This window comes from Cajanus cajan, chromosome 3 (assembly GCF_000230855.2).
Source record: "Cajanus cajan strain Asha chromosome 3, NIPB_CcT2T_4, whole genome shotgun sequence".
Taxonomy (NCBI): domain Eukaryota; kingdom Viridiplantae; phylum Streptophyta; class Magnoliopsida; order Fabales; family Fabaceae; genus Cajanus; species Cajanus cajan.
Window position 1 is genome coordinate 78,045,957 of NC_138519.1, and position 22,790 is coordinate 78,068,746.

Consider the following 22,790-nt stretch of genomic DNA (forward strand, 5'->3'; position numbering starts at 1 on the left):
ACGATTACTGAGCATGAATGTATGCTTAATTTTGAGTTTGGATATGTTTTGATATGGATTAGAGTGCTCCATGAGTTCCTACGAGAAACCCTATAAGAAACAGACAAATTTCAAATGTTTTCTATTTTGGCTTTAGAGTTTTCTGTTGTGTTCCTTGATGTTTGCTGGGCATAAATATGTGTTTAATTTCAAAAATAGACAAGTTTTGATATGAATTAAAGTGCTTTGTAGGTTCTTGTGGGAAATCCTATGAAGTGAAATTAGAGATATGATCTTTGGATAAATTTTGAGGGACTATAGATAAAGTTGATGATGGATTTGTGTTTTGGGTAATATTTGGAGTATTTTGACCTATTGAAATATTATATTACTTGGTTAGTTGTAAAAAAAAATGCGTCAAATCATGGTTAGGTTTATGACTTTTATGCTTCGTATGTTATGAATTGTGAATTGAATGTGTATGAAGTTGAATAATTTTGTGTTATGGTTTGTGTGCTATTTTGATGTATATGCCTATAAGAAGTTCCTTGTATAAAACTATGTAAATATGATAAAATAATGTGAAAAGTGAATATGAGACATGATGATATGTGACAATGAGACATGATATATGAGTAACTATGACAAGTGAAATGATAAGTCAATGAAGTGTGAGTGTGTGACATGCATCATGTGCATCTATGTGACGGGTATGATGTGGAGTACACCGTAGCAATACATCCTTCTAGTTGAGATTGTATGGATAGCTCCCTACATGTACTCCTAGACTGTCTTAGGTGTGTTGTTTAGGCAGCACACTAGTGATATGTGATATGTGACTGACGCCACATGCATGCATTTGTGAGTTGAGTCCATGACATCATTGCATAATGAGTGACTGTGTATGTGCTACTAATGTATGTATGACTTGAGTTGTGCCTGATTAATGTGTGCTTTGTGTTGTGCTTTGTTATGATTTGTGTGTGTTGCTTGACCGTTATTTTTACACTTTGACCTGAGTGAGATGTTTCTCAATCCCCTATTTGTTCTATCTGTGTCTTTTACTGTATTACAGATGACCATCAATATGAGGATATTGGTGATGAAGCTTAAGCTTCAGTTGGGTGTGCTTTGATAGGATATGTGACACCGGGACGTAGTTATGACTAGTTTAGGATGTTATTTTCATTGAATTGTTTTGAAAACCTCAATTTCTTTCCTTTGTAATTGTTTCATTGGAGATATTGTTTATACTCTATGAATGTGAATTCTCTACGTAAGATATTTGAGATTCTGGTTTTATTTATGAAAGATTTTAATTATTCCTATTTATTGTGTAATTATGAATATGAGGTAAAAAGTGTGACATAGACTTACTTTTGGAGTAAATAAATTATATTTATATATATATATATAATTTAACATAAAAAGTGGAAAATAGAAAGGAATTGAATAAAAATTTAACATAAAATGAATGAAAAGATGAATTATTTTATAATAAAATAAGATTTAAATATATTTTTAGTCTTTCAAATTTAGAGTAAATTTATTTTTGGTCCCTCAAATTTAAAATTAATATTTTTAATCTTATAATTTTAAAAAATCTTATTTAATCTTTATATTAAATTTTATCAAGAAATTTATTAAATATTATTACATAAAATTTATATATTAATATTCCTGTTAGTGAAAATATCACATTAAATCTAATTAATATTGTATAATTGTCTTAATTTGTTACATTTAAATATATTATTAGTGATTAAAAGGACTAAAACGATATTTTTAAAAATTACAGAGATTAAAAATAATGATTTCAAATTTGAGAGATAAAAACAAATTTATCTTAAATTTAAGAGAATGAAACAATATTTAAACCATAAAATAAATATGTCATGTTGAAGTATAAGAATTAACTCTTCTTTTCCTAAACTAAATAAGTACGTTGCATATATAAAGTGATATGATGAAATTATAAATATTATTTTTACTGTGAAACTCAAATAGAACATAATTTCATAATTTAGTCAAATTGGACTCAAATTTTGAAAGTTTGATCGTAAAGTAAAATCACTTTTAATAAAAGAATATTAAGACGAAGTTAAAGTGATAAAGACTTATTTTTTTCTTCATTCATAAGTTTAACTCATGCTGGTATATATTATTAATTTATCAAATTAAGAAAAACATTGTAAGAAAACTGTGGGCCATAAAAGAAGGTTTGTCAAAATTTTGATTTTAAAAAAAATAATTATAGAATATCATAATTACAATTTTCTTATGTGATTATAAAAAAAAAAAAAAAAAAGTCAGCACTGATGGTAATATTATTTTAATGGCAAAAAATTATGTTAACAATTGTATTTTGACAATGTTTTCATTCAAAGGTGGAAAAAAAAAAAAAAACAAGTATGAGATGAGAATATAGATAAAATTATTTAGTTTAAAGTTTGAAGAAAAGTATGGTGGAGTGGAGGTGTATCGTGTATGTGGTGGTTTTGAGCGAAAAGGTGTGAAAGAAGAGATGGCAAGTAGCAGCCGCAGCAACAACCCAATGGAAAGCGTGGTGGTGGAGTGCGGAAGGCGTCGAGCCTCGTGCGGCTATTGCAGATCTTCCCTTCACAATAGCATCTCTCATGGTCTCTCTCTTCCTTCAATTTTAATTTTAACTTTGACTCACTTGAATCTTAATTCTTGACATGATTAATAATGAATGATCTCGATTCTCTTGTGATAGGCATGTGGGCGCATAGCCTTACAGTGGATGACTACCAAGGTCAGTGTTCATTTTCCATATGGATTTGCTTTTTGCAGAATAGGTCAATTTATCCAATTTCATTGTATTTCATTTGCTAGATCTTCTTGATCGTGGCTGGAGAAGGTCTGGATGTTTTCTCTATAAACCAGAGATGGAAAGGACTTGTTGCCCTTCTTATACAATTCGCTTGAAAGCAACTCACTTTCTTCCTACTAAGGACCAACTCCGTGTATCTAGACGAATGCAAAGGTATATATATGCTTCTTTTTCTTTTCAACCAATTCACTTCATTACTTTTTTTCTTATTTCTAACCCGTAAACATCAACATTTTCACCAACAATTCTATCTGTCTAGGTTTTTAGATGGAACCCTCGGGGGCCCGAATACTTCAACCAAATCAGAAAACTCCTCCAGATCTATGTCTGAAGAATCCCTACCTGCTGCTAATGAAGAGGTCGATCAAGTTCAAAATTCTATCAACGGTTTATCAAGCCAAATTGATAATGTAATACACGTGCTTATTGAGAAGGGGGAATTTCCCCCTGGCATTCAATTACCAAAAGCTTCAGTAAAGAAAGTTTCACAGGGAAGAAGGAAATTACTAATTAGTGGATCTGAAGATCTCTTATATAGTAGCAATATAGCCTTTCAAATTGCAGCATATATAAAACGAGCGCAATCATGTGACAAGGTTGGTAATGATTCCAAACCATCAAAAGTTTGTGAAAAGGAGAATGAATCCTCTCATAAAATTATTGCGGAAAAGCTAGTGGCGTCTTTAGATTCAACAGTGAAAAATTATGGTTTGTCTATCAGGGCTTGCAATGGACATATCAATTTTTATGCTTCTAGTGAGCAAATTTCCCCTAGCAGAGGTGATCAAAATGTTCCTGTTCCTAACAATTCTAGAATGAAGCATGATACTGGAGGAAATCGTTTGCTTCGTTCTGAACATTGTCAGGTAAAAAGGCGAAAGCTTGAAATTCGTTTAAACAGATCCAGTTTTGATCCAGAAGAATTTGCTCTGTACAGAAAATATCAGCTCAAAGTACATAATGATAAACCACACAATGTCACAGAGAATTCATATCGCAGGTTTTTGGTTGATACTCCATTATTAGAAGTTTCTCCTACTGGTGATAACACAGTTCCTCCTTGTGGTTTTGGCTCTTTCCATCAACAATATCTAATAGACGGCCAGTTAGTGGCTGTTGGTGTTATAGATATCCTTCCCAATTGTTTGTCAAGTAAATATTTGTTCTGGGATCCAGACTTTGCCTTTCTATCACTAGGCAAGTACTCAGCGATTCAAGAAATAGGTTGGGTGAAAGAAAACCAGGTTTATTGTCCTAGTCTACAATATTATTATCTTGGCTACTATATTCACTCTTGCAACAAGATGAGATACAAAGCTGCATATCGCCCGTCAGAGCTTTTATGTCCTCTACGTTATCAGTAAGTTATTCCATTTCAGCATGCTAACAAAATCACTTCCTCATTATGATTGCAGTTTATTCTTGAATTTGTAGAGCATTTAGTTTGTATCAAACTGTCTTTGACTTTCAATTATTTCCATTCACCTCTCTTTGACTTGGTTAATCTCTACACCTAACGAATTGATAATGTAAAATAATTATTGTGCCATCATAGTCTTCTGGTGTGTATGTTACATTGGTCATACTGTGATTTCCCCCTGATCTTGGATCACTTTTTTCTGTTTCCTATATTATAAAGGCTGACAGCAATGCACGGTTTCCAGGTGGGTTCCATTTGACATTGCGAGGCCTCTACTCGACAGAAAACCTTATGTTGTCTTATCAGATTTTTCCAATTTAGAAAATGTAGAGTCATCCCTACCTCAAATTACTGATGATGTAATGGGAAGGGAGCTTGATGATGTTGGCCAAGAAGATGCAAATGATGTTCCCATGCTTGAAGATGAAGAGATGGTTGAGTCTGAATCAGAATTCTCTGACGATGAACCTGACCTAGAAACTACTTCATATGATGATCCAGAAATTGGAGATGTCAGCAAGGTTTTGCTAGGGATAAAGGGTTCTCGTGTGAAATACGAGGTATGCTTAATGGTTGGTGAATAAATATTCCTATTACTTCCTGCACAGCAAGCAACTGATTGTCCTTAAAAATGTTAGCGATGAAAAATTGAAGAAAACGTTGTTATTACTAATTTTAGTATGTTTCAATGTTCAAACTGATGGATCTCAGATATCTAGTCTTCACAAAATAAGACCACTCTTGTTCCTATAATGTTAGACTCACTGTGTGTTTGGAACAGCGTCAAAACGTGATTTTTCACGTTTAACTGGAAGGAGAAAATAATAGCTTCTCCTTAAATTGCTACTTGGACGTGGAGAGAGACAAAGAAATTGAGTTTCAAAATTGAAACCAAACACACACTCAATTCCATTATCCCCTCTCTTTGCTCCTAATCCTATCTCCCCATAAAATAATACCAAGGTTGTTTAACATATCTTCACAGTATGACCACTCTTTTGTTTTTTCCATCATAAGTTCAAATAGCGTCTGAAAAAATGCTATGAATTAGTGAGATAAGTTTGTTTACCAAGCACCTCTATTATGGTCAAGTGTATGGTCTGGTTAAGTAGGCTATAAGCTAATTGAAATGACTTGTCAAAAACATTTTTTTCAATTTTTGTATTACTTTCATTTTTCAAATATTTATATAGGAAATGGTGAAAGTAGCAATCTTGTTTTTATTAGTTTGGGTACAAATATTAGGAAACAAGAAATAAAACAAAAACTTGACATTTTTAAAATATTTGTAAAACAGGAAATGAAAAAAAAAGATGTGTTATCAAACCAAACAGGATTCCACGGGGATACTAGTTATATTGTTTGATTTGACAGACCTTTATGTTCAGTGCATGATCTGTCTCTATTTCCCTTCCAATCTGACATCATCTTTGTCTATCGTTTGCTTTGCATTTCTGAAGGATCTGCGGAATGTCTTTGCTCCTAAGCAGCGGAGTTACTTTGAGTCACAGTTACGGAGATACAGGAGGGTCGTGGGTACAGTGCTATCAGAGCGAATGGTCTATTCTATCGGATAATTTGAATTTTAGAACTTGAATTTAATAAGATGCTACTTCTAATCTCCCCAGAAAAAAACATCAAATAAGATTCATGTATTCTTCGGTTGGAACTTAATTTTAGGTCCTGATGGTCTGACGATAACAATTGTAAACCGTGAAGTTTTTAGTTGATGGATTGTTTCTTTTGACATATCTTCTTTCATGATCAAATTCCCCATGCATTTGCATATATGGAATTCAATGGTGTTTTATTTCTTTTGTGGCTATAGTTGCTAAATGTGGTACGCAATAGATGTCTTGATGTGTTAGTAACTTGCAGTTCTCAACAACTTAGTTGCCTCAATAAAATTGTTTTTGGTTCTTGTAAAATTAATATATTTTGGATTTGATTCCTATAAAATATATTTTTTTTCATACTTCTAAGATTTAATTTCATTATTTTTTATCCCTAACAATTATTTTAAAGAGGATAAATAATTCTTTTAAGAAATATTTAATTTCATTATTTTTTGTTCCTAATAATTATTTTAAGGAAGATAAATAATTATTTTAAGAATTTATACAAGTTTTTAGAGGTGTCAAACTTTGACATGATATTCTAACAATTGAAGTAAGATATAAAATGATCATCTAACAAGTAAAAGGCAGTGAAAATGATCACATAAAAAAATAAGGATTTAAAACAATAGTTTTAACTTTATAAGAATGAAAAATAAATAATTTTTTTAAGAATCTAAATTAAAATTTGTTAATTTTATAAGAATTAAAAATATATTTATTTATTTTTTCTTATTATAATATTGGATCAAAATTGTCTTCGATGAAAGATTAATGTAGTATATTTAAAAGGAAAAGCTTTTTCTTATTTCTCTTCTCTTTTTCCATTATATTACATATTATATTTATTACACTTTTTGCTTGTGCAAAAAGTGAAATAAATATAATATGTAATATAATGGAAAAAGAGAAGAGAAATAAGAAAAAGCTTTTCCTTTTAAATATACTACATTAATCTTTCATCGAAGACAATTTTGATCCAATATTATAAATAATTTCTTTTTATTACATTTTTCTTTTATTTCTACTATTTTTCATGCCCAGGTTTTTTATTATAAATAAAAGACAAATTTAAAAATAAAATAAGTTTTTGGAATTAGTTAGTATTAGTTATATTATAATTTTATAGAATTGGGTCTTGAAATGTGATTCTAATTTCGACAGGACTTTCAAACATTTTAATAATTTAAAGTTCAATTTCAATCTTGAGACTTAATTATATGTTGAATTTTGCGCGTTAAATAGAAATTATAAGTCATTCTTTTATTACAACACCTTTTTTATTGACGAGAAAATACATATATTTCCTATTTTAGGTGAAGACGGTATCGTTTCTTTAAATACAATAAAACAAGAGAAAGATAACTTTTCAAACATGTAATTCTATAATAAATGCTAATTGTAAGACAAGAAGGTAGGTTGTTAAAATAAATATTAGGCTTAATTGTGTATTTATTTATTAGTATTATAATTATATGATTTAGTTCTTTAAATATTTTAATTTTGATCTTTCAAATTTTAATTAAGTAATTTTAGTATTTTAAGTAGGGGTGGGTATACGGACCGGTCCGGCCCGTTTAAGGCCCGGTCCGTAAAACCCGCGTTTTATACGGGCCGGATAAGTCCGGTCCGTAAAATAAGTGGACTTATTTTTTAAGTCCGTATCCGGCCCGCCAAAATCCGCGGATAACAGACCGGTCCGCGGGCCTAAATAATGGTTCAAAAAAATAAATTTTTAAAAAATAAAAATACATAAAATTAGAAGAAAAAAAATATTTTTTATTTATAAGCTAAATTTTATCATACTAAAATTTATCAATAGTTAAAATGGTTTAAAATACTAAATATTAAAATATTAAAATAAAAATAATTACAAATACTTAAATAATAGTACCAAACTTTCAATAATAAAAGCATCAAAATGTCATAAAAGTAATTCAAATGACAAATACCTACCAACTAAACATAATTTTAATGTCATAATAATTTAAATAATTAAATACACAACTTAATATTAAAATCATAATATTTAAAAATATTAATTAGTGAAGTCCGCGGACTAGCCCGCGAGCCCGCGGATTAAATCCGCTAAGTCCGCGGACTTCACGGGCTGGGCTCAAAAATTAGACATAGTCATACGGATTTGAAAAAAACGGGTCCGTTATCCGCGAAATCCGCGGACTTACGGACCGGTCCGCGAACCCAGGTCCGTCTACCCACCCCTAATTTTAAGTATCGTAATTATCCTTTTAAAAAAATAACTATCGTAATTATTCTTTTAAAAAATAAATCTTGTAATTATATGATTTTAGTTTCAAAATATCATAATTAAATAATTTTTTGACCTATTCAAGTATTATTACTAAATTACTAATATATGTAATCCAATCAAAATTTCAATTTAGAAACATTTTAAAGCTACATATATTATAACTTATTTTTATCTATTTAAGTTACATATATTTATTATTACTAAAATTACCAATACCTGTAACTTAATATAAGTAAAATTCGGGTTCAAAACTGAATTATAGTTTATTTATTTTTACTGTATTAGTGTATTTAAATTAAATTGTTTCTGAAAAAAATGTTTAATACGTTTTAGATAAGAATTCTGGAAGAATAAAAAAATACCCATCTTGTTTAGTCAGATAACAGTAATTTAGGTAACAGTTTTGGGCCCATTTCTTCAATATGGCATAAACAAGTTGACTCAATAGCCCAAGCTTGTTAACTAGGCTACGCCGAAACCCACTTGAATTAAATTGGACTGAGATGGATATTAGATAACAGTGACATCTTGCACATTTCAAAATCAATTTTAAGATCATGACATCCACTTTCTGTAGGAATAAGTATTGAATTACTTATTTCAACTTAATAACTTTATATCAGTATTGAATTCCATTAATCTGATTATTATTGATTAAAAAGTTCTCGTTAAGTCAATCGAGTCTATGAAATTTCATTTAATTTCAACAAAATAATTTATCATTTCATTACTCAGCTTTATTTTGATATACTATATATATATATATAAATAAATATTAACTATAAAACTACATATCTATAAATGTTTAAATTATATAAATTTCAACGTGTACAATAATCAAAATTATATATAATTCAGCTGTTAAATTTATCAAATATGCATTTTAAAACTAACTAATATTTTAACACGCAGACATATTTATTATATATATTTAGAATTAATAATGAATTATATATATACACTATATTTGAATATATAAATTATATTTAAGATTTGTATAAATAGATATTTTTAAACATATAAATTATATTTTATATTTATGATAAATAATTTATATTGTGGCACACATTTTTTATTTATTGACAATTTATTTTAAAATATTAATATTTAATTTATAAATAATTATAATAAATAAAAATCTAATTAGATATAATTTTTTTTATATAAATTCTCTCGTTGAATCATTCGAGTCAACTTAGTGGTAGGAAGGTGAGATAGAATGCACAATTTTAGATTCAAATATTAGTATCCTCATTGTAATTCCAATGAATAAAAATGAATAAATCCTCTCATTGTAAAAAAAACTCAAAAATTCTAATGCAAAATATTAATATATAGAAGTTTTTTATTAAGCGAAAAAAAATTGCACCACTTAATTCCACCTAAATTCCAAATGCAATAAAGAATTATCCTTTTACTTTACAATTGTAATTATGATGCACTTCAGTTAACATCTTATGATGTTCGGATTTCGGATAACCGTTTACAACATTGATTTTGAAAAAAAAAATAGTTAAAATTTATTTTGAAGTAAATTATTTATGTTAAGATGTTTTTATCCTGAAACCAAATTTGATGTAAAACTTAATGTTACAATCCAACATAAGTACTTTTTTTTTTTATCACTTTTAGTAAAATCAAGATTTTAAGACAAGCAATTCTACTTGACAATAACCAAACATTTATATTTTTATTAAAATCACATTTAATAAGAGACAACATCAATTGTGATATTTCTCACCGTAGTTTATTGCTCAATTAAACCTAATTAGCATATATTCGCTTCAAAAACCAATAACCAACTTACAATTATAATTTTAAACTTAAACCCATTAGAGAAGAAAAAAAAAAAAAAAGGAAAATATTAGTGCTACGACTACCAACAGTAACTAGTGAATCTAGAATAAGGGAAACAATAATAGCTATCTGACAAATACGAGAAATTACTTCCCAGCCAATCATATTTTGGTCAAGACTTCAGTTGTATTATCTTATGCACTTGTCATGTTTTTCAATCAAAATAATTAATTTACTAAATAACCAACATATTAGAGGTTAGCTCAAAGTACTTAGATGGAATTCTAATTTATATTTTTAAAAACTGTATCACAAGTACCAAAAGAACATTGTTAAGTTTTTACCTTTTAGTATATCCCACTCAACCACTCATGCACTAAGACATGAATCCCAATCTTTGCATATCAATTCGGTTATGTCAGTATACATTCATGCAGAATTCTATTTAACATGAGAATTGATGAAATTTGATTTCAGGAAGAAACTAAAGTGAATTCAACCAATAAGGTTTTGGTTATAATACATTTTTTTCCACCAGTCTTTTATTTGAATACATTCCATTTAAAGAGAAAGGGAGTCAGAGACAGGGCACTTGAAATGCTTTCTTCATCCAAATACCGTTCTACAAATTGAAAAAACAGGGCAAATTAGAAGTTTGAATCAGTTTTTTCTTTAAATTAAAAGGAAACATTAGAATGAACAATTAGATGTACTTAAATTGAGTTAGTGACAGGGTTTGACAATATGTTGATTTTCGGAAATTTCCTCTATAAATCCACATTTATTGAACAATGCAGGGTTAAGGAATGTACAACTGAGAATGGTAAGATGACTAGACATCATCTGCATCACTTCCACCGACATGTGCCTCATGGCTGATCCAATAATGGCTTCCATCAGGACCTGACACTTTGTACCTGCTCAATAATAGAACTTATCTAAACCACTACATACTTAACACTCATGATGACTTCACTACTTGATTGTATTATCAATGTCTACTCAACATTTTTACTGACCGTTCAAGCACTGATTTTCCCTCCTTGTACTTCTGGCTTTTTTCATAGGCAGTCTCCTGAAAAGCACCACTTGAGTGACTAAAAACTACAGAAAAACAGGCAAAAAAAACCATGATGTTTGATGCACTGCCTCATAATCTTACATATTTCCAACCCACAATTGATCCACAACCCACACAGAAAATGTCAGCCACGGTATGTAGCCCAGTCATCATCATTCTCTCTTCCATTTCACCAAGAGAAACATTCACACTGTCAAAGAATAAGAGGTTGAAACACAAACTATATCTGTGAACAGAACCAACTGCAATATTATAATGTGACAGCTTTAGAGGTCCAAGAGTCAAGAGGCCATGAATAACTTAACTGTTTTGATCAATAGTTTTGTGACACATGACATGCTATAAGATCTGCAATCACCTAGACAGTTGATAGGACTGAATGACTGATAGCAATAATGCAATGTTCTGTCATGCACTTGTTATTCACATACAATTGTATGATGCAAGCATAAGGGGATTTACCGGTGATGCATATCCTCAAACAAGTTCTTGGACCAACAAAATATCAAAAAAAAAATTTCCTTCTCCTTTTTTAACATCTTAGTTGACAATACTACATTGCCAAGTTTCATTGCTGATGGTCTTGATACAACAAGGGAATGTTTATTTCAGTTTTAGTATTGCACAATGATAAGGTGCCGAAGGTAAGAATAACTTACACCTTATTGAAGAGATAAGCTTTCCCATGTCTGCATTGGAATGTCTGAATATAAACAAAGGAAAAAATGATAGTCAGATAATTTTTTCTTATATAGAAAATCAAAATCATAATTGGGGAGTCCCAGCAATAATGCAACATACAGTTTGTTTAAAAGATAATGCACTCCATATTACAACCCATAAGGTAGCCAAGATAAGATGCACTTATCAATAAATTGAAATAGACTTCCATCTCATCAATTACAAATAATAACAGATTCCAAAGATGCATCTATGCAACCAAAGTGTGTCTGAACATAACTAAGTGCACTAGAGGTAACAAGTTGAAATGCTTGAAGATGCAAATTGAAGTCAATGGCGCAAGCCGATTGAGGTCTCTCTGGGATCTAGGTCAGTGAACAGGAACCTAGAGTGAACCCAACCGATAGTCGATTAATTAAAATGCTACTCAAGTTACTCACATTCAGTTTTCTCCAACCAAGATAATCAATATGGTGCAAATTCTAATTGAGAAGAAGACCGATATTAATTGCAGGAGCACTCTTCTGCTAGTAAACGGGCAAGGAGGCCTACAACTCTACCACATTTATTTCTGATCTAAGATTTACAAAATTATGAGGAAATGGGAATAAGAAAGGGTTAATGGGTTGTTTTCCATAGGTTCCCGGTGAAAGATGTTGAACCAACCATGTCTCAACAGAAGGAAAAAACTCTAAAGAACATCAATGGTCTCTCTATATAAAAGATCAAGAAATTTTATATATTATAGTTCATAAGTAGATAAGAGAGAAATACCTCAACTCTCTAGACAATTCGGTTCATTTACCACAAAAAACAATAAACGCACTCACGAGAATCAAGATATCCATGACTTGAGAGGGGCATAAGTATTAAGTAGCTAATATAAAGTCTAAAAGCACCAAAAGCATAACACGATAAGAGTAACGAATAGCCATTTCAAAGGTTCTAACTTCTAAGATGATCGCATTAAACAGACAATTGGGAAAAGAAGAGGAAAACCCTCATCTCTTTAACAAACCGATTCTAGTAAAGTCAAACATCAAATTTGGTGAAAGTAAGAAAAAGCAATGAATGAAACAGAAAAAAGAGCAGAATAATCCATTTGAAGAGAAGAATGAATTGAAATCTAGGAAAGGGATGAAAATGAAACCCTGGAATAGATGTCTTCGTAAAGGGCAAGATGGGTACGACAGTGTTTGCAGCTATAGATCTTCCCTTCCAAGTTCACCACAAACAACCTCCCCATGATTCTGCAACTAACAACAACAATTCAGATAAAGAAGAATCAGAGAAGAATAATTATGGATCAAGGTTTACCTCTGTCAATTGCTACAATGTACTTGCAAAAAACACAACAAAAATTGTGGACTTAAAAGTGAGAAACTATTGCATATTTGTATTTATTTATTCTCTGTGTTGTTTTCTTTTAATGTTTGTATTTTGTTGCCTTTTACTTACGGCGATAAGGCATATATTTTTTATTTTATCTTCTTGGTGTAATTGTGCCCTCCATAATCTTCTATGAATGGAGTAAAATTATTTTAGGTGATAACTTTTAAATATTTAATATAATTATATATCACAATTTAATTTTGAAATCATTGATTAAATCAAAATAATTTTCAAATTTAACTATATTGTTGTGGCAATTTATTTTTTCTTTTTAAGATATTTCATTTCGTTGATTTTGATATTTTACTTTTTTAATCGTTTATGCCTACCTAGCTAGCTTTACACCCCCTAGTTGCACTTAAATAATGTAAAATGGTTGATTCATTAGTCATCGATCACCAACATATTATAATTACAAGTTAAAAAGGGTTAGGTCATGCAAGTTTTATTTTAAAAATGTGTGGTTCGGTTTGGATTTTAGTAAATGTGATTGAAATGCATACTTAAATTATTTTAATGTTTTTTTTATAAGAAATGTGGGTTATGGTGGGTAAAATTAAATTTAGATTTTAGGTATCAACTAAATAAACAATAACTTACTTTACCAACTTAGGGTTTGCAATTTTTTTTTTCGCCTAAGATACCTTTTTTTTTTGTTTTTGGTAACATGGATCTTAAAGGCTCATACTAAAAAATGAAAAGCATAAAATACTTTCATCAAATAATGTATTTTATAGCATAAGTATTTTGTTTTATAAATAGTTAGAAATAATTAATAAGTACTTTTAACGAGTCTATGAATTTGTTAAAAATAATTTAAAGGAGAGAATATATTTTAAGCATAAATACATTTATAATTATTGATTTGAATTGATAAAAAGAATTATTGATTTGAAAGCTAATGTAACATCATCCTATTAAATTGTTCCTAATTACTTCAGTAAAACGTTTTGTATTTATGATTTAACTAGCATTTTAAACAGTAAATACATTTATAATTATTGATTTGGATTGATAAAAAAATAATTATTGATTTGAAAAACTAATCTCACATCATCCTATTAAATTGTTTCTAATTACTTCAGTGAAACGTTTTGTAATATTTATGATATAGCATTTTAAACGGTCCATTTATAAGATAATTATTTATTTGATATAACTAAATTTATAATAAATAAGTATTTGTGATTATCTGTATTTTATTATAATTAAAATTTATAATAAATAAATAATTTTGAACATATAATTATATATAATATGATAAATAATTTTTAATTGTTGATTTTTCTAAAGAATAATGAAATAAATATAAAAATGATTAATGAAAATAATATTTAAAATTTGAAGATAAAATATATATTTCAGTTTGATACTAAGTCACTCTTTACATAATAAATTATTTATTTGATATGAAAAATATAAGAGATGAAATTCATGTGATATGTTAAGGAGAGTAGGGGAGCAAAATGTTTACAAAAACAAATAATTATTCTAATTCATGTATAAAAAATGATAAATAATCATATTTAATAATAAAAACACTTTTTTCTTTATTGTTAATCTTACACTAAACATATAATTCAAAAATCTAAGCACACAAATGAAAACTTGCACATGTAATTTGTTAGATACAACTTACAAGATCATTCTTTTCAAAAAAAAAAAAAAAAACTTAGAAGATCATTGATTCAATCTGTATATAATAATTTATCCAAATATGTTGAAATAGGTACAATGACCTCCCTTAAACTTTATAGTAAATACACTTAAACTCTACTAAATCTAAAAAAATTACACGTAACTTCCTTTTTTATATTTGACTAACATTTTAATCTATCTTATGGGTTAGTTTTATCAAAAACGTTTTGTATTTCATTGCTTAATCACGAATCATGATAGTCTCCATGAATGTAGGATTTAAAATAACTTTCATACCCTTTCTATGGTCGAGAAGGTTTTTTAAATCAAGTAGCATGATTTAAGTGTATTTAATAGTTATCACTAATATCACGAGAGGTTAGTAAAATTATCCCAAATTGTTTCTTAAGAAACATAAATTGTACCAAATATTACTTTATATCATACAGAAGCATACAACAGAGTAGGTACATACATACAAACATAATGATACGTAGCAGCTTTTGTCTTTTGGGTGCACAGAAAAGAATGAATAAAATTAGAGGATACTTAGGTGGAAAGTTTTTATTTATGAAGTTATACATATATATCTCACTTGCTGAAGGTAGCAAGAAAACTGATAGGGCCTTTGCCTGTTACTGCAGCTTGAATTGCGAAGATGAGGAAGACGACCATGGCCAAACGAGAATGCTTGATCTCTGCAAGTTGAAGTCTAGCCTTTTCTTCAGGATCATTGGCCAAACCCAGAGGATCAAAGAACCTTCCCCCAGGGTACAACCTTTTCTCTGGGTCAAGTTCTGCATTTCTTTGAAACTCTATGTACCCTATCACTATCACCTCGATCCAGATCAGTGTGGTCAATGAAAATGGAAGAGGAAGTCCCAGGTAAGATGACCCTTCTACCAGCTCTACCTGAAATTCAAAGTTACAACATCAAAACAAATAGATCAAAACTTCATACATGTATTGGACTACACAACCACTTTTTTTTCGTCTTTAATAGTAATCACTACTGTCATATTAAACTTCATACATGGTTCACTCAAAACCCATTCTAAATGTAGAACTTATTATCTAGGACTTATATGTCATTTTGTCCGTTTGGGGGAAAGAAGGAACCCATAAAAAGACATTAACGCGACGGGCCAAATAATAATGTGGAGCTTTGTTTAATTTTCATCGTTCATGGCCACAAGGGTCTTCATCATCATCTTCAGCCGGTCATATATCATTGTCGCACTACAGAAATTACATTAGTACAAAATTTTTATTAAAAAAAAAAGTTATATAATATATAAAGCGATAAAGAAAGTGAGTCGTGAAATGAAATAAAAAATAGTTATAAAAATAAAATGTTATTTTGTTTTATTTTTTAATTATGTGAATAAAAATATGTAAGAAATAGATTAAAAAATGTACAAATTATTTTTTATTTTTTCTATTTTGATAATGTATTTTTTATTTATAATAATTTTAGTTGATTATTAAAATAGTTTGTTGTAAATATCTGGTGGCACTATTTCTATATGGCAGTGGATAACAATGAGACACGTCCAAGGTATGTTATTGATACGGGACCATGTTACGTTGTCCGTAACTCATACAACAAAATACCCCCATCCAACAAAATAAAATAAAATAAAAAAAATCAACATCCCCATGCAAATTCTATAGTCTTGTCAAAAAGTTCAGCTCCCAAGTTTCCACGCGCAAGCAGATATCCCTAATTATGTCGTTAACCAAAGGAAAATCAAACGAACAAAGCGTAATCACAATTCACAACCACCAAGTGTTCGATAAATTACCTAACCGAAAACAATGCTCCGTTTCCAAAAACCGGCGAAACGCAGAAGAGAAGGAGCAAAAGGGTATACAAAAGTAGAATCAGATGAAGGAAACAGAAAGTAAAACGGTACCTTTCCGGCGTCTTGCCATGCGACACCGGTGAGACCCTCAACGGCCAAAGCACCGAGAGCACCCAGCATCGCCCACCTTCCGTGGATGAGCTCGCACTCGCGGAACCGCTGCAAGCCGAAGACCTCGGAGTAGGGCTGAAACGGCGTCGGTTTGACCTCCGCGGCCTCCACCCTGGTTCCGATGATGTCTCCGGCGACGTTCTTCGCGAGGTTCTGGTCCAGCGAGTCCAGGTCGAACTGAAGGTACTCCGCGGGCTTCGCGAATCCGAACGGGTCGAACCCGCGGTCGCCGATCATGCTTCCGTCGAGCCACTCCGGCGGCTCCACGTTCGGGAACCACACCAGCCGGTCGCCGGCGGGTTTCAGCTTCACTTCCTTTTTCTTCGGCGGCGGCGGCGCCTTCTTGGTTCCGAAGTTGAAGAGAGCGTGGAATTTCCCAGTGTTTAAGGTTGTCGGGCTGTTGAGGCGGGTGCCAAAGAAGTATGACGTGGCGGCGGCGGTGGCCATGGCGGTGTTTTGGAAGAGTGATGAGATTTTTTTTTTTTGTTGGACAAAGTGGGAAAGGGATGTGTATATATAGTATAATAGATATGTTTATGTATGTGTTTCAGTGTAGGGTGATTTTTGTGATGGATCGAGTGTGGAGTGAGTGTGTGAGCACAAAATGTGGCTTATCTCTCAGCCTTATCTGATTGCTGCTTCACATTTATTCTGTGGACCTGAAGGAAAAACACCATTTTTACATTTTCACATTTTGTTGGTTCCCTTGATTTTTTTTATGCTTGAAAATTATTGTTTATTTTCTACTCGCTAAATAAAAACCAAAAATTAAAAAATACTTGTGTTAGCATGATCCGTACATTTGCACTAAATTTACATGATAAATTACTAGATAATCCAAGATGATCATTTTCTATAGTTTCGGTCAATTAATCTATATATGACATACAATTAAATTTTTATATGTAGAGATTACATTTAATGCAGTAGTTAGGCACTAGTTAATAGTTAGGATTATCATGGTTCGGACCATGAAATGATTTTTCATAGTCAATTACATAAGTCATGCAATCTGGTGACACCGTAGTTCAAATAGTGGAATATCAGGTAATTGAGGTAAACAAGGCAAGAGAAAGTTGGGTGAAGGGGGAGCGCGGGTTTATGATGCTGCGGTTTCTTTAGTTGTATCTAATTTAATAATTGATGCGGTATAGTCTTACGAGGCTTCAGAGGAGCATAGTTAATTACTATCTCTTGAATATTAACCTAAATGGTTTACTGTATACGATATGCGATTCGCTGTACTTAGCTTGTGTTAATGTATGAAATATCAACCAGACATTGTTTGAACACAGAAATACACAAAATTATGAATAATCTTGATATAAATTGTGACTAAGATGCATTGGTGTTGGATAAAGATGCTTAGATTTTAGATAAAATAAGAGTAAAAGCTTCTGCAATTAGCTTCTCTTGCTTTCAGTTTTTGAATGATGACGATAAATTTAAAATCTTCTTACCAGTAGCACCCAACAAGGTCTAATCTCTTGGCAACGCGATGATGCTACTCGACACAACACTTGTGTGCCTAGTGGTATTGTGGTATGTAAAATAGCGTTGAAAGCATGAAAGAACACTTTTATTTCTTCAATTTTCACTTACATTACCTAGCAAGGGAAGCGAAATCCATTTTCAGTTCGCTTTAGCTATAAGCATTGCTAGCATGGAGTAATTTGTGGGGGGTAAAAAAAGAAGATGAAATACGAACGACAGAAATACAGCAGAGCAAATTTCAACTGTGTACGATACAATTTATGATGATTCATAATAATTAAAATAGCCTGAAAATTTTCAATTTAAAAGGAAAAAAAAAATCAAGTTATAGTTCTTTTCATTGTGAACTATGTTGGATCTGTACTAAAGTGGTTTTCGCAGTAAGAATAAGTTTGTCTTCGCCACCTTATTATATCTTGCATTCTAATAGCCCTTTTACCCTGAATTTTAGGTCACTTAATTATGTAATATATTGTTTATTGCAATGATATCATTTGTTTCAATATGTCAACTATTCCTAGTATTGATGTGATATACTTGACTTATTATTTCTGTGCAATAGTAGTGAGTTATTGAAGTGTTTCTTCTGTTATAAAGCACAGTGAAAATTTAACAGTTTACTTGCTTTGTGTACGATGTGTTTGCCATGATGCTTGATCACAATATTCATTTTAATTTTTCTGTCTGCAGTTTTTCTGATTCCTTTTCCCCTTAAAGAACATTTCTTTCAAGAGAAACAGTTAAAAGGTCCTCACCATATTGATCATAAGCTTCACATAGGCCAGGAAAAAGAACTGCAAGTGTCTGCAACAAGTAAGAGCAGGCACATAAAGTTGTGCTGATTTCTTTGTTCCCTGTCCAGGATTGCATGCAGGATCCGAATCCTCATGATTTATGTCGTTGAACAGATGAAGAAATCAACATTATTCCTCATGAAATGGTAGACTTTGCTTCTTGTTTCTTTTGTATTATGGTTTGTATGGTAATGTTATGGCACGTGATGATGATACTGCATAGTACTACACTACTACAGTTTATTTCTGTTCACAATTTCCTGTCTGGCACCATGTATCCTACCAACTTAAAGATGAAAAACAATATCTACATGCCTGATGCCTCTGATCACCTGTCAAATTGCATAAGTTGTCATTCTTTTTTCATACAGTTTTTTAAATTCGTCTGACATTTGTGCACCTTTTCTTTTTCACACGTGGAGGCAGAGAGTAATAATATGACTAGAACCGTAGATTATGAAGGTTAAATATGATGCTCTATTTCCATTTTTCTTTCCTTTCCTAAACTTTTGAGAAAATGAGTAAAATGGACATCATACACACATGGTGAAGAGTGACATTATTGCGATTTAGTTAAATTCAGATGTTATCATGTGTAAAAGTTTAAAGAGTGAGCCTTGGCATAGTGATATTAATAATGTTGTTGCCTGGTGAATTGGCCTGAAAACACTTTTTTTTGTTCATGTGTATATGTTTAGAAAGTGTCTATAAACAGAGGTTACTAGTTACATCTGTGGCCACTTTATATAGTTGTATAGCATTGCCTTTATGTTAATATGGAAATGATTGAATTCTTGATGCTGTTATGTACTTGTATTTAATATGCAAGTTGCCTTGATGTTAATGTTGCATATGCATTCTCTGTTATGTACCTGTATTGGTTCTGTATTTGCTCGTCTTCCCATGTTGGCGTAACACTGTAATGGACAAGCAAAACTGAGACATACATCATTGAAGTTTTCAGATGTGTTTTCATAAGGGTACGACTCTCTATTCTTTTGATCAGCATTATCCAACAATTTGGTCACTGAGTCCACGAAGCCCAAATATCAGAATTTAAATTGATTGACAAATCAAGCCCATGATGAATTCCAAGTTGAGAATCTGCGCACAGAATGGCCCACCATCAAGGGCTAATGAAGATTCATAAGTTGGTCTTTAAAAGTTTTTGTATGTTATCATTTTAATGTTCTAAAAACAATTAAGGTAAAATTGCATTTTTGTCTCTATTTTTTTTTTATCACAATATTAGTTCCTTTAGTTTAAAATTAAGATGTTTAATCTTTTTAATTTTAAAAATACAAAAGTTTGATTCTCCCATTAAATTGACATTTATTAATCTTATATCTTAACATTTATTGATATTTAAGTAATATAGCAGTTAGTAACATGATATTAAAAAATTAATATATATATATATATATATATAAAGTTTTTTATTAATAAAATAAATATTAATCACTCGTAAAAAATAGATTCACCTTTTATATGTTATTTTTAGTTTTTATTTTTATATGTTGCATCACTAAATATCACATCACGATAATAAATTAATCGATAATGTCAAAATTTAACAATACACGAATATTAATGAGACAATCAAAATTTTATATTTTAAAAATTAAAAAAATTAAATATCTCTAGTTTAAAATAAAAGGACCAAAATTATAGATTAATAAAAGTACAGGAACCAAAATAATAATTTAACCAAAAATTAATCATCAAACTAAAATATAAAACCTTTTCATATTTTTATTTTAAAAAAATCTCCAAAAAAAATCTAAATTCATTATAATGGATTAAATCTCTAAGAGATTAATTTTATAATAAAATACTTAAATAATCAATGTAGTAATATTTTATGACTTTAATTAATAAACTAACCACGCATTTAACTTTAAAGAAACTTCATTTTTACATTACCGTGCACAACTTTTTACTATAGAAGGCACCATGACAAAAGGAAGGGTCAAACTTAAAGAGGAAATTGTGTTATTTTCATGGCATGCCAATGAGCCCTTCTTTTCCTCACATATGCCTTGCATTTTATGGGTTATAACTTAAGTGGATGAGATCATGGAGTATTGTAAAAAGAGGAGCTAAGTTAATCATGGAAAGTAAAGCACTTTCCAAACCCATTATATCACCCTAGTTAATGATGGGTTAAATTGCTTGTTATGAAAAAAAATTGAAGTGAGAAAAGCCACTATTCACACGTGTTGGATGTCGGAGAGTGTCACCGGAAAGTAAAGAATGTTGATGGCCTCAAGGTTGCAAGGGACATGCCAAAGTGGGGCCATGAAGCAAAAAAAAAAAAAGCAAAGGAAAAGTCAAAATAGGAAATGAAATACCTCCCACAATGCCTACACTCTAATTTTGCAGGTGTGTTTGTTCGATTTCGATGCTAATCATGATTTCACCTATAATTTAGTCGTGTGTCAAATCCCATCGTCCCCGACATTAATTATTCCCAATGTCAGTTCCAACTGTTACTAATCCTCCCAGGTTGAGGTTAGTGTACATCTTTTCTTTCTAAGCACTTGCTTATGTTGGGTCATCAACAAATCTATGCCTGCTCTTGCTTAGTTCACACTGAAGTAATTAATCCAAATGCTGTCATCATCTTAAGTAATTGAATAACTTTTTTTTTTTATTAATGGTAACAGAAACCAAACTTAAGTTCATGTTTTTATTTGTCATTAATTTGAGGGATATCATTATTTTATTTTATTTGGATATTCTAGTATTCCTCAGCTAATAATTAAAGAGCAATATTTCCAGATAGAAATTGACTTCTTCAAATAAATATTTCATTAGTTACATAAATCTAAAGAATGGTGATCAAATTTCTAATATGACATTTAAAAGACATGTTATTCATCATACTACATTATGTTAGTCTTATAAATTTATATAAATGTTTTACAATTAAAAGTTAAGAGAAATACTAATAATATTCTTTCTAACATTTTTCATTAAAAATGTGAGTCTCGTCCCTTAACTAATAGAACCAACATAAATTAGAATCAATTATAAAAGAATATATTAAAAATATTAGAAAAATTATTTAATATTGCGTTAAAAAAAATAAAGTGATTAATTATAATTATATGATAACAAAAAGATTGCCAAAATTCTTGCAAAAGAATATAATTTGATTGATATTATAATCTTTTGTTCCATCATGTACTTGATAGCTCCCATTGTCATCAAAATTTCTTATTTGAAAACAAGAAAAAGAGAAGTACATTAGAAAAAGTCATATGGAAAGGATGGCAGTAGCATGGAAAGATATCATAGTAAGAGATGTGAATGGCATATTAGGAAAAGTGAGAAAAGAGCATGCCGACCATGGATCATAACTTGTGACTTGTGAGCCATACATTTATATACTTTGCACACTTTTTTAGCCTCTGCTTCCCGCTCCAAGTTAGAAGATGACTAGTAAACTGTAACCACGTACTTTAGTTTTTTCAACTTTCAAGACCATATATAATGTGATAGGAAAAAAAAATTGATAACTAACTTGATTGGTTTAGGTTTAAAAATAATATATAGAGTCGATTAAAGAATGATTAGGGTGGAAGAAATTTTCAATGCTTGGATCAAAGGATTTGACACAAAAGGACCAGAAGAGGCAATTTTGAGCTAGGATTTTGTCCAAATGAACATGATGATTAGTTGGAGACAAAAGTAACCACAACCTAAAAGATTAACAGTGATTTAGCCCGCAATTAATGTCAATCAAGGTAATCCAATTATCACCACTGATTTAATCACAAAGTCTTCCAATAAT

General features: G+C 30.5%; 3 protein-coding genes across 4 annotated transcripts; 1 reads left to right on the top strand and 2 right to left on the bottom strand.

The window, feature by feature from the left end:
* The first annotated feature begins 2,415 nt into the window (after positions 1–2,415).
* LOC109798503 (arginine-tRNA protein transferase 1) lies at positions 2,416–6,002 on the top strand. The gene is made up of 6 exons (XM_020358822.3): positions 2,416–2,618; positions 2,717–2,755; positions 2,836–2,986; positions 3,093–4,193; positions 4,498–4,813; positions 5,714–6,002. Exons 1-6 carry the CDS (start codon positions 2,504–2,506, stop codon positions 5,828–5,830), a joined length of 1,839 nt encoding a protein of 612 aa, XP_020214411.1. The 5' UTR covers positions 2,416–2,503; the 3' UTR covers positions 5,831–6,002.
* Positions 6,003–10,315: 4,313 nt separating this feature from the next.
* On the bottom strand, positions 10,316–13,169 carry LOC109795266 (Yippee family putative zinc-binding protein). 2 transcript variants are annotated; one of them, XM_020354720.3, is made up of 7 exons: positions 13,018–13,169; positions 12,851–12,950; positions 11,679–11,722; positions 11,101–11,209; positions 10,958–11,013; positions 10,751–10,855; positions 10,316–10,560 (listed from the first exon to the last, which is right to left on the bottom strand). In XM_020354720.3, exons 2-6 carry the CDS (start codon positions 12,944–12,946, stop codon positions 10,771–10,773), a joined length of 390 nt encoding a protein of 129 aa, XP_020210309.1. In that variant the 5' UTR covers positions 12,947–12,950; positions 13,018–13,169; the 3' UTR covers positions 10,316–10,560; positions 10,751–10,770. The 2 variants fall into 2 exon arrangements, with proteins under 2 accessions (XP_020210309.1, XP_020210317.1); XM_020354728.3 differs by having other exon boundaries at positions 12,851–12,956; positions 13,018–13,121.
* Positions 13,170–15,149: 1,980 nt separating this feature from the next.
* On the bottom strand, positions 15,150–17,295 carry LHCB4.3 (light harvesting complex photosystem II). The gene is made up of 2 exons (XM_020355707.3): positions 16,647–17,295; positions 15,150–15,642 (listed from the first exon to the last, which is right to left on the bottom strand). Exons 1-2 carry the CDS (start codon positions 17,151–17,153, stop codon positions 15,322–15,324), a joined length of 828 nt encoding a protein of 275 aa, XP_020211296.2. The 5' UTR covers positions 17,154–17,295; the 3' UTR covers positions 15,150–15,321.
* Between the last annotated feature and the right edge of the window lie 5,495 nt (positions 17,296–22,790).